At 30.1% G+C, this 13,419-nt stretch overlaps 10 protein-coding genes across 10 annotated transcripts; 2 read left to right on the top strand and 8 right to left on the bottom strand.

The window, feature by feature from the left end:
* Positions 1 to 970: 970 nt before the first annotated feature.
* On the bottom strand, positions 971 to 1,966 carry Chro.10217 (hypothetical protein). The annotated part of the gene is made up of 1 exon (XM_661477.1): positions 971 to 1,966. One exon carries the CDS (start codon positions 1,964 to 1,966, stop codon positions 971 to 973), a length of 996 nt encoding a protein of 331 aa, XP_666569.1.
* A 167-nt stretch (positions 1,967 to 2,133) lies between these two features.
* Chro.10216 (uracil phosphoribosyltransferase (UMP pyrophosphorylase) (UPRTase) (UPRT)) lies at positions 2,134 to 2,847 on the bottom strand. The annotated part of the gene is made up of 1 exon (XM_661476.1): positions 2,134 to 2,847. One exon carries the CDS (start codon positions 2,845 to 2,847, stop codon positions 2,134 to 2,136), a length of 714 nt encoding a protein of 237 aa, XP_666568.1.
* Positions 2,848 to 3,042: 195 nt separating this feature from the next.
* Positions 3,043 to 3,249, bottom strand: Chro.10215 (hypothetical protein). Its single annotated transcript, XM_661475.1, has 1 exon — positions 3,043 to 3,249. One exon carries the CDS (start codon positions 3,247 to 3,249, stop codon positions 3,043 to 3,045), a length of 207 nt encoding a protein of 68 aa, XP_666567.1.
* A 20-nt stretch (positions 3,250 to 3,269) lies between these two features.
* On the bottom strand, positions 3,270 to 3,776 carry Chro.10214 (vesicle transport protein). The annotated part of the gene is made up of 1 exon (XM_661474.1): positions 3,270 to 3,776. The coding sequence occupies one exon, from the start codon at positions 3,774 to 3,776 to the stop codon at positions 3,270 to 3,272; it is 507 nt and encodes a 168-aa protein (XP_666566.1).
* Positions 3,777 to 3,963: 187 nt separating this feature from the next.
* On the top strand, positions 3,964 to 4,575 carry Chro.10213 (hypothetical protein). Its single annotated transcript, XM_661473.1, has 1 exon — positions 3,964 to 4,575. The coding sequence occupies one exon, from the start codon at positions 3,964 to 3,966 to the stop codon at positions 4,573 to 4,575; it is 612 nt and encodes a 203-aa protein (XP_666565.1).
* A 253-nt stretch (positions 4,576 to 4,828) lies between these two features.
* Chro.10212 (hypothetical protein) lies at positions 4,829 to 6,292 on the bottom strand. The annotated part of the gene is made up of 1 exon (XM_661472.1): positions 4,829 to 6,292. One exon carries the CDS (start codon positions 6,290 to 6,292, stop codon positions 4,829 to 4,831), a length of 1,464 nt encoding a protein of 487 aa, XP_666564.1.
* A 413-nt stretch (positions 6,293 to 6,705) lies between these two features.
* Positions 6,706 to 7,836, bottom strand: Chro.10211 (translation initiation factor EIF-2b alpha subunit). Its single annotated transcript, XM_661471.1, has 1 exon — positions 6,706 to 7,836. The coding sequence occupies one exon, from the start codon at positions 7,834 to 7,836 to the stop codon at positions 6,706 to 6,708; it is 1,131 nt and encodes a 376-aa protein (XP_666563.1).
* A 185-nt stretch (positions 7,837 to 8,021) lies between these two features.
* Chro.10210 (G-patch domain) lies at positions 8,022 to 8,471 on the top strand. Its single annotated transcript, XM_661470.1, has 1 exon — positions 8,022 to 8,471. One exon carries the CDS (start codon positions 8,022 to 8,024, stop codon positions 8,469 to 8,471), a length of 450 nt encoding a protein of 149 aa, XP_666562.1.
* A 15-nt stretch (positions 8,472 to 8,486) lies between these two features.
* Positions 8,487 to 11,279, bottom strand: Chro.10209 (hypothetical protein). The annotated part of the gene is made up of 1 exon (XM_661469.1): positions 8,487 to 11,279. The coding sequence occupies one exon, from the start codon at positions 11,277 to 11,279 to the stop codon at positions 8,487 to 8,489; it is 2,793 nt and encodes a 930-aa protein (XP_666561.1).
* Positions 11,280 to 11,614: 335 nt separating this feature from the next.
* Positions 11,615 to 12,232, bottom strand: Chro.10208 (hypothetical protein). Its single annotated transcript, XM_661468.1, has 1 exon — positions 11,615 to 12,232. The coding sequence occupies one exon, from the start codon at positions 12,230 to 12,232 to the stop codon at positions 11,615 to 11,617; it is 618 nt and encodes a 205-aa protein (XP_666560.1).
* Between the last annotated feature and the right edge of the window lie 1,187 nt (positions 12,233 to 13,419).

Here is a 13,419-nt window from a genome sequence, read left to right as displayed (position 1 = left end):
GAACACATCTAACGAGAAGTACAATTTCGGAACTTGAAGTATTTTTTTTATATATTTCATCTAATGATTTAGGAATTTTAAAATTTATAAAATGGTTCGAAATTTCATCTTCAGGTATAAAGTTTAATTTTTCCAGTTTAAAGTTATTTGTTAATTTTTGTTTCAAAAATACTTGATTAATTTTTGTATAAGTTTCCAAATTTATAAAATTTTCATTAAAAACCTTATTTATTAGAAAAAAAATATCTTCACTGGATTGATTGGTCTTAAATAGTAGTTTATTTAGTCCAAAATAATTATTTTTATCATAATCCAATAATTTCAGTTGAAGCCTTCTCAATGTAATCATCAAGTTAACATAACATTGTAATCTAATACCAATATATTCTTCCCAATTAAAACTGCCTACGATTGAAAATTCATCATTAATAATACAATTTAATTTTTCTAAGTATTTGGAAATTTTATTTTTCGTATTTGACGTCATTGTCAAAGTTTTCATTTCTTCAGTTGCAAAATTTAGTTCACAAAGTGAATCATCAAACATTTTTGGGTTACTCCAAATTAGTTCATCAACACTTAGGAATAGCTGTTCGCGCCTCTTCCACCAATCTTCAATTATATTAGGATTTAAGTCATAATAATTTTGTAAGAAGTATTTTAATAATTCTTTTATATAAATATTTTCATCTTTTCTTCCAATATAATTTCCTAGTTGCAAATACAGCTTATCTAACTCATTAACTTCATAATTTGATTGTTCATAAGTAATTAAATCAATATTATTTCCCATCTGAAATTAAATAAATCTTTTTAATCTAAGTCTTCCATATGGACAGTTATTACATGCAATTATGTAATGCGGGGACAAATTTGAAAATTCCCGCCACTTGATTTGCATTAACTACTTTATTTTTCAGATGGCCAATAAACTTTTTTCAAAAATGATTTGTACTGAATTACTGAAATTTTAAACCTCTCCATTTTTTGACATATTTTGCAATAATATTTCCATTGCGTTTTGAATTGCAGTAAAACAAATATGCGATTTTTCATTTGTACTTGAGTTCATCTTATCAGGATGCCACTTCATTGCTGCCTTCAAATACGCCTTTCTAATATCTTGCTCAGTTGCAGGTATGTTAACACTTAATCCAAGCAGCGCCTTTGCTGCCATTATACTTCCTTGCTGGTTGTTAGATATTTTCGAATTGCCACAAATTCCAGTTTTTGAGCTTCTTCTTGGGGTATTTGAATCACTATAAATATAATAATTTTTTTTATTTATTTCGGATTTTGGTGTAGAATAATCTAAATTCGTATGTCTCATGTGATTCTTTGTCTTAGGTGTTTGACACGAAGTACTTCTTGGAGTTGAAGAAATTAAATTTATATGGTTTGACCTACTTTTAATTGGCAATTCTACCTTTTGATTAAAGTCTGGAAGGTTTCTTGGGGTTCTTGAAGAGAAATATGATTTTGGGGTAGCATTACTAGAATTTATATTTTCACATTGTTTGATTAATCTATCGTTTCTAAATGGAAAATCAACGCTTTCTTCTAAAATAAATGTACTTTGAACATTCTCATTCTTTAATTTTACATAAAACGGCATAGCTTTGCCATTAAAAAACTTGTTACGTGTATCTAATAGTCCTCTCAAAATAGAGATTAATGACTTAATGATCGGGTTAATTTCTATTTCGTAGACATTTTCAAACAAGATGGATTCAAGTCTATCCAAGTCATCAGTGGTAATTTCTGCCCATTTGATTTCGGATAGATTAGAAATTTGAAAACTCGTTTTTATTTCTCTAGAAAGAATATAAGCTAAAGTTTTAATTTCTAGTTCTAATAGTGCCATTCTTGTTTTTGATATTATTAATGGCTCTTCTTTGTCACTTATTCTTAAATCCTCCTTTTTTTCTCTCTTATATATTCGGTAAAGTTTATTTATTAAATTCATAATAACTTTTCAATATATAAGAAGATTGGCATATTATAGTACGTAATAAACACAATTCCGAGCTTATAGTCTTTTCTATCATTTTTATTCACTAATTTTGGAATTAGTTATAGATTGCATGCATATAGTATGCGGGAGTTTACAAATAATTAAACAAAAATTATAAGTTATTTGCTACATTTAATTCCAAAGTATCTATCACCAAAGTTACCAACTCCAGGAACAACCTGCATGTTTTCATCAAGATTATAATCTATTGAGGAGATTACCAGTCTGATTTCTGGAAATTGTGAGAAAACTCGTTCGATTGCTAATTTTGATGAAAGCAGTGCCATACAAATAATATTTTTCTCTTTTACATTGTTCTTTATCAACACTTCTATCAAACAACATAGTGAATTACCAGTTCCTAACACTGGGCTCATTACGATTACAACTCTTTCTGAGACATCTTCGGGTAATTTTACATATGCTGCAGAAATAGCGTTGTCAAATTCGTTTTCAGAAGAGTTATTTAATAACACCTTCCCTATTCTACAACCTCTGCATACAAATCTAAGCGCATTTTCCATCGCTTCACCAGATCCTATTAGGCTCACGCCGCAGATGGGGGTGTTAAATGCAATTCCCTTGACTTCAATTCCATTTGGGGTTTTAATTTCCTTAAAATCATAAGGAAGAAGGTTTAAAGCATGTTCAAGAACAATTCTACATATTCTATCTGTGTAAAACACGAAGTCTTCTTTTGAAGTGTTTGCATCTCTAAGTATTGTCATAACTCCTTTTAGTTGTGGTGTTTGAGTGCAAATGTGCAGGCTCGGATATTTAGAACTTAACTCGCTGTAAAGCTCTTGTTCTGTTGGGGATACGATAAAATTCATAGATTAAACCAAAAATATAGGGAATAGATATACTAAATTAAACGATTGAGAGCTCTCACTTGAGTTTACTATTGATTTTAAGTAAAATTTATAAAGCACTTTTAAACGTAATAATTACAAAAATTTTTTCAAAAAAAAAGTTATGGCGCTAATGTTCAAAGTTTTTTTTGTATTCCGCAATTTAGAAATTTGAATTTATAAGATAAGCTTCCATATAATGATGATCAAAACTATAGCCGATAAGGCCAATATTGGTGCATATTTTTGAATTAATGCATGCAATGAAAGCTTTTTTGCAGCTCTAGAAAATTCCAGGGATGCAAATTTTAAATCATTAGCTTTTCTTTCAACATCATTAAGATTTTCACCTCTCAGTAAAATATCATCCACATTTCTTCTCATTATATTAGTTACCTGAATTGTTAATTTTTTTGAGCATTATAGTTAAAAACAAGTAGTAAACATACCTCAATTAGCGAGTCATTTAGTTTTTGTAGCGACTTGTTCGAGTTTGGGTCCTTATATTCAGATTTGCATCGTTGAATTACTCGGTCAAACTTTATGAAATAATACGGCTTATCTATTGCATCAATCAGGCTCTTGAATTCATCTCTATTTGCGAATTCTCTCCCTAGTTCTTCAATAAATAACCTTTTTATTTCATCTAGAAAAGAAAAAGCCAACTTCTTTGGGTATGACTTTCCCGATAAAGTCATATAAATAATACCATCATTTACAATGTAATGGAAGACATAATTTCCACTATCAATGGAACATTTTTCTACTCCTTGATCACTCCCGATGCTTTTTAATATTTGTTTAGCTTGGTGCTTATAACTCTGCAGAGATCTGTTGGAGCTTAAATCATCCCAAGTCTCAGTAAGAATTAGGCCATCGCTAGCTCTCCCAATGAACGTTGTTTCGCACATTATAATATATTTTTATATTTATTTATTATTTTAACTTTTAGTTTTAAAAAGTTTTTCACAATTTCATTTTTTCTTTGTTATTTCAACCGGCAACATACCCCCTGCAAACAATTTAAATCCCCACAATTGCAACTTATGCATTACTATCAAAGATAATAAATATAAAATAATATATGTTTCTGTGCTAATGAAAAATTTAAACAGTTGCATAGATGAAAATGGGAAAACCCCACACTTTTATTACCAACGCTCTGTTATACTTGAACAAGAATTAAAAGAGCTCAAACTGAAATATATAAAGATTCAAAATGAAAGTAATAGAAATAAGGAAATTCTTCAGAACCAAATTGAAAAGCTAGTAGCCGTTAATAGGAAACAGGAATCTTTACTTTTTGAATTTGAACAATACAGACAAATTTGTAGAACTGGAATCGCAATAATATGCAGATTCTGTGGATCTATTATCGAAAATGAGGCAGTAATGCAACACCTTGTTGATATCCATTTATTTGAATCGATAGAAAATAAATCTTCAAGTTTAGAATCAAACCAAATTTTTCTTATGAATCAACTTGAAATAGAGAAAAAATTTGATAGTATTGGTTCAAAATGTTTTGAATTAATTACGCAAGACGCGAATGAAGTAGATAATATTGATATAGATATTTCAAAGCCAAGTGAAAATAACATTCTGATTAAAATTACAGGGTTTAATCACGATAAAAATGACATATTAATTTGCTCTACAGATAGTCTATTCAAACTAAGAATACAGGTAATTTATATTATAATAAAGTAATTAATAATATCTTTTTAGATTTCCAAGTTATTCCCAGAAATTCCTTTACCAAAAATAGTATACAACGATATTTCAAATATTCATAGATTTCTTAAATATATATTAAACATTAAAAACTTGAGAGAATCATCAATAATTAGGTCATTCTTAAATATTTAATAGATTTATCCTAGAAATTGAATTCAAAGATTTCCCAATATATAATTTAAAACAAGTTTATTTTTATTTAGCCATTAGAAAAAATTTAATCTGACTATTTTTCCTTGTTTTCATGGGTAATGGAATTTGGAACATTAAATAATGCACTAAGATATGGCAAATTTATTATTTTTGAATGAACAAATTCTTTATTATTTAAATAATAGTAATATGCAAACCCTGCTCCAGATGAAAATAGAATTAATATAATAGGTAAGATATACCAAAATACTCCCCAATGACTTTTCTTTTTATCATCATCCAACTGATTTCCATCATCATTTTCCAACATAACTTTTTTTTCATCCTCTTCCTCTTGATTGTTCAGGCCTTTTTCATCTTTAATGCCTGTGTCCACAATAGTTTCATCTTTTTCATATACTTCTGTATTTTCTTTCTGGCCACTGGATTTTAAATCTTCTCTGATTTCTTCATCTTCATTTAACACGTTCAACTCGCCAATAGAATCTGAACCCATAATTCTAGCTCCTTCCCCCCCACTTATATTAGGGTCTTGGTAAAATTGTAATAGGCAAAGCTGAAATTTTCCTGCCTTCTTAACTTGAACATCTTCAAATAAAGCAACATCGCCTTTAATAGTTGGAAATACACTATTTCCATTAGGAATAATTAGTTGTCTTGACTCGTCAACTGCAGCAAAGATATTTTCTATATTACAGCTCGTTTTCTTGGAAACAACTAACAGTCTTAGACATTGATGCATGTTTCTACCTGAAATCGCAATAGATCTTTTTTTGTTATTGTTTACAGTTTTAATCGAATTTTCTGGACTCGCCTCCGTAGATTTTAGTATTTCATATAAATTTCCCCTGCTTGGTTGTGATAAAGCACAACGAATAAAACCTTTTGGGCACGTCAGTGTTTTTTGATTCGTAAATGGTACACAGTTAGAAGCAAAAGTACCGTCTTTTAGAGTTTCTGCTTTGAAACAATGAGTTGGTTCTTTTGGCTTATTATCGCAGCTACTTGGAGAACAACTTAATGGACAATCTAGACCATGATACTCTCCACCAGCAGAAAATTTAGAAAAAGTATCAAGTTCTGATTCTGAATACTCTGCCAATGGAAGCTTTTTAGTTGGTACAACCTTGTAATTCTGCTGCACTAAAAACATGTTTTTTGTTTTCTCCGACTCTTTAACAGTACTTTTAAGTTCAGTGACAACTCCATTAATCTCAATCGATGTTTTTTCAATTAACATTTGTAATAGCTCGCTTATTGCATTCAATTTATGCAAATTAGAACCAATTGCAGCTTTAATGTTTATTTCCTTTTCTTTTAGCTCCTGTTGTCTTTTTGTTGCTAAAACAAGCTTATTAAGTACCTCTTCGGATTCATAAAGACTATTAGCCTCAATAATATCTATTTTCCCAACATCAACTCTCCCAAAGTGTGATAGGCCATTTGATCTGAATTCTTTGACGTCCAAAGTAGGAAAGTTTCTTATTCCGTTCACATAAATAAGGAACGATAAAAATAGAAGGTAAAGCAAATCCATTATTATTCAGCTGATTAGTGAGAAATTTAGAATTTTAAATGATTTTATTTAACCAAATATATATTCTTGCTGACTTTTTTTATCAATAATCTAGCATTATACAATTTTTTAAAAAGTTCATATAAACGAAAAGTAATCTGACTTAATGTGTGTTTGGTAGATATATTGTACACATTTTTGAAAGTTGCAAAAAAAAAAAAAAAAAAAATCACACTAATAACATAGATTAATTTCTTAACAATAAATAAGTATTCCTATATTTAATTATATATTAATCTTGCAAACCTGCCTTATTTTGGTTTCCCTTAGATTCAGATTAAATCGGCTAGAGACAATTACATTGGCTTAGTATTTCCCAACAGCTTTTATGAATTCTCTTAAAAATATTAAAAAAAAAATTAGAAAACTTTTAGTTAGGTATATTGTTTAGTTTCTAATGAGACATTTTGGGGTGTCATTGCACCAATGTCCGTAAATATCATTGAAATATAAGAGCTCTCTGAAATATCTACGATTGAAGTAACTGGACTGCTATTTAGCTGATGATTCTGGTAAGTAATGTCAGACAGAATATTATTTATATTCATATTAAAAGGCAATAAATTTGTGAACTTTGTCGAATGCGTGACAATATAAACTGGCTTATTGAAAACTTTTTTTGCGATACAAGATATTGCCGCAGTCCCACAAATTCCTATTGCTGATCCATTTTCAAGTATGCATTCAATATTCAGTAATACAAAGTCCACAATATTCATTGCATTATAAATCGTGTCCATAGATAATATAGAAATATTAATCCCCCTTTTAGTCAGTCCATTTTCCCATTCGCTGACCTTCTTTTGTTGGTAAGAATATAATCCTTTACGGACTTCAGATTCAATATTGGTTTGTTTTGCTTCGCTTGGCATAACAACAAACAAATTATAGTGTTTATTAAAATTTTCCCATGCATTTTCAAGTACCATTTCAACATTTTCACTATATCCAAATGTTAATATTGTCATTCTATCCTTTACAAAGATTGATAAAGATAAATCAACCATTTTTTGTATTCCAAAAATAAAGTTATTCACAAAACTATCTGTTTTTTCAATTATTATATTTTTCAAGAATGTAACTTGTGATTCGAATGAGTCGCAACCTTCAAGCACTAAACTTAGTATTTTGGATTCAAAAATTTTACAAATTGGGGCGATTGAAATATTCGTTGTACCGAACTCAGAAACAAGTTTATAAAGAGCCTTTTCGTCACTTAAACTCAACATTAAAATCTCTTTCGCCGCAGTTATTTCTGTAATTAGTTCTGGCGAGTTTGTTGCAAGGCTTTCTGAAGCAACTCTCGACAGTGAAAATAATGCCGATATTAAGGGTTTATAAACCCTTGAATTTGTTTCAAATGATAAGTTTCTCTCCAAGTGCTCCCAAAAATATTCGACAACTTTGTCAACATTGTTCCTACCCGTTAATATTGGTATCCCTGTTTTATTTTTTTCACTTGAGTAGCAGTGCTGATCATTAGCTTTAATCAAATCCAATTCCATAAATTTAATGAAATACAATATTCAAAGAAATCTAATTTTTTTTCCTATTAAGCTAATAAAAAAAAATGATGAATATTTTCGCAGAAAATGTCCTCTTGTACCTCAATCTAGGCGCAGAGTCGATTTTAATGAATAATTCAGGTTTCATTCATTTAATTATATCAAAAAAATGAATTAATACAATTATGGATGACCTATATTTCGGGCTCCCACCCCCAGTTTCAAAAAGAAGCAATCCTGATACTGAAACATCGTCAAGTTCTGGCGTCGAAGCAATTTCCGCAATTAAAAAGTCAAACACATGGAATATATTCATTGACTCATCAATAAACCGTAATATAGTTTGCGAAATGGAGGGGCAAGACATTCGATGTGGGAATAAAAGTGGAAACCTTTTAGATCTGGAATACGATCCTATATCACCAAATACTTATACTATACACCAAAATAAAAGCGAGTCCCCCCCGGCAGAGAATAAAATTTCAGTCGAGAAAACTGAAATCAAATTTGAAATAGGCCAAAAACTACTTGAAAAAATGGGCTGGAAACAAGGAGAGGGATTGGGGAAAAATAATCAGGGCATAAAATTTCCTATTAAAATATATAGAAAAAAGGACTTTATCAAACGCTACTAATATAAAGTACTATCTTTAGCCTTTTGCTTTGGGCGGGAAGAAGTGTGTAATAAGTGAATTGTTATATAAATACGCATGACTTTTCTTACTTTCCGGAGTATTTGTTCGAATGCTCCCAACCCCATCCGTTTCATCTGCGTCTCTCTTTCGGTTAAATGATGGGTAATTAGAATGATCATCAGGCAAATTTCTTATTGGAGTCGAAAATTTCCTCTTTTTATTGTACACTGTTCCTGTGTGCGTTTCCTTATCAATAACTTGACTGTTGATACTAGATCGTTCACTTCCTTGAGAGGATGAGATATAATTCAATACATAATCTGTACTTTTCAAGCTACATTGCGAATTAATGTTGTTATTCTCATCATTCTCTGAGACAATTTTTTGATTAATATAATATTCGGGATCAATGCCATTTGAGCATTGACATGATTCTGGCTGCTTTCCTTTTCCATTGGAGTTTGGGCAATTTCCAGAATTTTGTATTTGAGATTTAAGACTTGGGGAGCCCGTATCTGACTGTAGGTAAGCCCGATTTTGTGTAATTTTTGTGAGTTCGACTTTATTAGAAAGATTTTTTTCTTCTGCCCTTCTCTGCGCCAATAATTCTGACAACTTTCCCGGATCTAATCCAAGATTCGCACAATTCTCGTTAACATACCATCTAAACTTGACATCTCCTGTAAGCTTTGCTTTTCTTACATTCTCTTTAATGAAGTGAACAACTGACGCCTTTTTAATATCTTTATAGTTATTTATTTCAAAAAAGTCGTCGACTAATTTTTTTATTGACGCCCATTTTCCATGAATAAAGTAAGATAAATCCTGTTTGAATTGCAAGTCGAGGACGTTTTTTTTTGCATTAGAAATTTCTGATATATTTGAGGGTTGGAAATTTGATTCATCTGGTGTAATACTCAAGTAAAATCTAGACATATCCATTTTATTATATATCCAACTAATATCTTGTGTCAAATGTATTAAATAACCTTTTAATATAGAATTTACATACTCTTCGTTTGGAGTCGAAATGCCAACTCCAAAATCAACGCTTGTGTGATTCAGGAATGAAACTACGACAGGAGATGGATATTGAGATGAAAGAGAAAGTAGATTTACCATATTTGCGCGATGATCGTTAATTGAATTTCCAATTGTGAAGTCATCTAATAGTTCATCAGATTGAAAACACCCATCTGGAACTAACCATCCTGAAGCTACCGCATCGTTGTCATCATCTTCTTCGTAAACATCAGGTATATCATCAACATTTTCTACGTCCTCACCACCAAATTGCTCCTCCCATTCCTCATCTGTATCAATATCATAGTTAATATTGTCCTCTTTTGCCAAAGGATAATTTCCTTTGCAATTTCTTCCCTTATGAGTGATCAATAAGTACATTGGAGGGCGTTTCCATTCACTCCTATAGATTAAGACTCTTCGTATTTTGCTCACGAGTTCGGAGTGAATTCCATCATTGTAAATGCTTTGAAATTGTCTTGTTCGTACTTCTTCAAGGTCAATCTTTTGTTTCTTATATCGAATAGATCCAACAATTGGAATTGATTTATAATATTCACGTTGGCTGTATAAATTCTCCCTCGTAGAAATGAATAATTTGTAAATCGAGAAATAATCAGTAAAATATTCTTTTAAAATAAAGTCCTTATTTAAAGAATTTGACATATCTTTATTAATATCATATGAACTTCTAGTGAGCCTCTGAGACAAAATCTTTTCTCTGTCTGATGATAGTTGTTTTTTTCTTTCTTTTCGGATTTTATCGTAAATTAGTTCAGGCTTTTGACTGTTAGCATCTTGCCTTCTGATAGAGTTGCTTTTTATCCAGTTCATAACTGATCCATTTTTATGTATTCTTAAACTATTAAGAGAATTTTCGCCACTTTTTTGGATTACCTCCAAAGGGAAATCAGTTCTCAAAGGGTTTTGTTTTTCCTCGATTGAAATAGCTGCATCTTCTACAGCATTTTCGTTAACTAATTCAATAGAAGAAATAGAGCCATTTGGATTTTGTGTTTCAGATCTTATTGCATCGCTAAGAACTCCACATGGAAACACTCCACTTGAAGTATTAGCTAATTGCCCCGACATAAATGGAAATAGCTTTTCTGAAATATATGATATTGATAGAAATGATAGTATTTGTGATTGTTGCAGAGGGTTGTTTGTATCTTTTGAATAATTTATAATTTCTTTAAAAATATTTTCGCTATTAATAGCTTTGGGTTCCATTTTATTTATCCCTAACTCGCTTTTATTTAGCCATTCAGACATTGCATCCCTGTATGAATGCAATAATTTATTTTCTCGATCACGCTTACTCCATTCCTTAATACCTTTATCAATAATTTTTAACTCTTTCCTACCAGATGAAGAGCTTTGATAACACTGATAACGTAAATCGCCAATAATGTTCTCATTGTATTCACTGTAAGAATCAAATTTCATTGAAAAAATGTCAAATGCCTTCCGATACTTTTTGTATGGCTCATTATACACTCCCAAAACTCTCAATTCGCCAATAGTTTCAAGTAAAGAGTACATTTCATTCTTAAATTGACCACTTGTTTCATTGTTGTCCAAAATCCACTTCAATCTTGTATATAAATACCCATATCCGTTGCCATATTCAAATGGAATGACTTTGTGTGAATCTTTCCCAATATGTGTATTTGATGTTACACTCAAGTTTTCCCTATCTTGGAAAGTTCCATTATCTAATATTTCAATAGGATTCTCTATATCACCTCTTTTACTAAAGTTTGAATAGCTTTCTTCAATCATATTTCAGTATTTTCTCAATATAAACCCAGCAAGGCTGGAACGATATTAATAATAATCAACAGTAAGAATTGCTCAAGATGATGATCCCATAATCATCCAGTTTTTCTATTTAAATTAATTAATATCTCCTTATGTAATTTCAGCTCTAACTTATATTCGCATTACATTGTATTAATTTGTCCCCACAGTAGCTGGCGCCAACAATGATTACTAAGCACAGCTGATGTCAATGGCTAGGAAAAAAATTTAGAAAGTAAACGCTTATTCAATAAACTTAATTAACACAAGTTTTCCTGCAAGCACATAAAACAAGTTCTACCTTTTTTGGTAAACTATTATTCTATTTTTTCAGAACCTTCGAGTAGTTTTTTTGAATATCGTTGAGCAACTAGTCTTGCGGAGTTTGATACATCCAAAACATTTTCAATTGTATTATCTATTTTTTTTTCAAACCTAATTAACAGTGGGCGAAAAATATTACTATACAAAGTTACGGCTCCTGTAGTTTGGGGCAAAAATAGCCAAAATAGAAAACAGAGCTTAAATAAGTAGTAGAATGGCATCCAAAAAAGTATAATATCAATAAAAACTTCTAAAATATTAAATATTGCATAGACCACCCAGTAAGTTAACCATTGTTTGTCATCCAATTTCCCTGGAGTTTCTAGAGCTTTAAAGCTCATATATGCAGGATAGATAAAGCCAACTAGGTTACAAATCAATGCTCCTGCATAACCCATACTTACAATTAAAACTAATATGAATACCGCCCCAAACATTAAATAACAGGGTCTACACCCTAAAGATTCAGAAGCTGGCTTTATCCACGAAATATTGATAAGCTTGTTGTCTATTTCTTTGCAATATGCCTCAAAATCAATACTTAGACCACTAAATACACTCAGTGATTCCGGATTTTTATTAGAATTTAACATTCTCCAATTATTCGTCATTATTCCTTTGGCTAATAAATAGAAACTTAGCTAGATTGACAAAAGCTTTTAAATGAAAAAACGCATTAAATATATTTGCAGTATTTATAAAATACTGGTATGTACGTATGGATCCTTATTTTCTATCCCGATCCTTTGTTTAGCCAATTCTACAGTCTCATATTTGTAACCGCCCGATAATTGATCCAACTTTGGGAAAGGTTAATAAAATATCTTTTAAATTAACACATGAAGTGAGGTTGCAATACGAATATACTTTTTAAGGCCAATTATTAGTAGTATTGAGCACATTAAAATTTACATTCTCAATCTGTATTTAGTTAATTCTATCGTATTCCAAAACTTTGTGCAAACGATTAGGATCGAGTTTCTTATAAAAAGATATTAAAAGATAGTTGATTTTATTTCAGACCCAAATATATATCAAATGAGAAATAGTTATTGAAATTTACTCGCCATACATATAAAGATCAATTATACAAATATTATCTCTAATTAAGCCTCTAGATCATACAAAATCATTTTATATTAAATAATATTTAGTCTTGTTAAGTTGTTTATTAAATGTTTTGATTGATTATTAAAATGATTACCTTTTATCCTTTGGAATTCAAATTTTCAGTAACTCAAAAAGATTTTCTCTAGCAAAAAAATTTCTTTATTTGAATATTTGATCTCGAAAATGTTTAAAGTATTTTTATAACTACAAATTTTTAGTTCGGAGTGATATGATGCTTCTGAAAATTTAGCTGATAGCACTATTAAAATTATCAAAGAAACTAAGAATTTGGGTAAATGAAATGTAGATAAGCGAACCAATCCTACTGACTTCAGAACTTCTCTAGCTAATAGTGTTGCGTTCAAAAATTAATGGCTTAGATATCTACTACAGCACGAATTCTATAAAGCTCTTAATAAGAAAATAAAATATTATATACTTGAATTTTTTAAATAATAATTAAATAGGTATGAAGAGATTCTATAATAATTTATAATGAAGCAATACAATATTTTCATAATTAATTGAAGTACATGCAACTAAACATCTCACAAAATATTTATTTTCAATTTAAACATTTATTTAAAGGTATAATTAATATTTTGTTTTAAATTATTCTGCAGTGAATGACTTGCATATTTTCAAGCTATTTATACTTTAACAATGATTGTATGGAGTAACCTATTCT

Source organism: Cryptosporidium hominis, assembly GCF_000006425.1.
Source record: "Cryptosporidium hominis TU502 chromosome 1 CHRO011065, whole genome shotgun sequence".
In the NCBI taxonomy this organism is placed as follows: Eukaryota; Apicomplexa; class Conoidasida; order Eucoccidiorida; family Cryptosporidiidae; genus Cryptosporidium; species Cryptosporidium hominis.
This window is presented reverse-complemented; position numbering and strand designations above follow the sequence as displayed.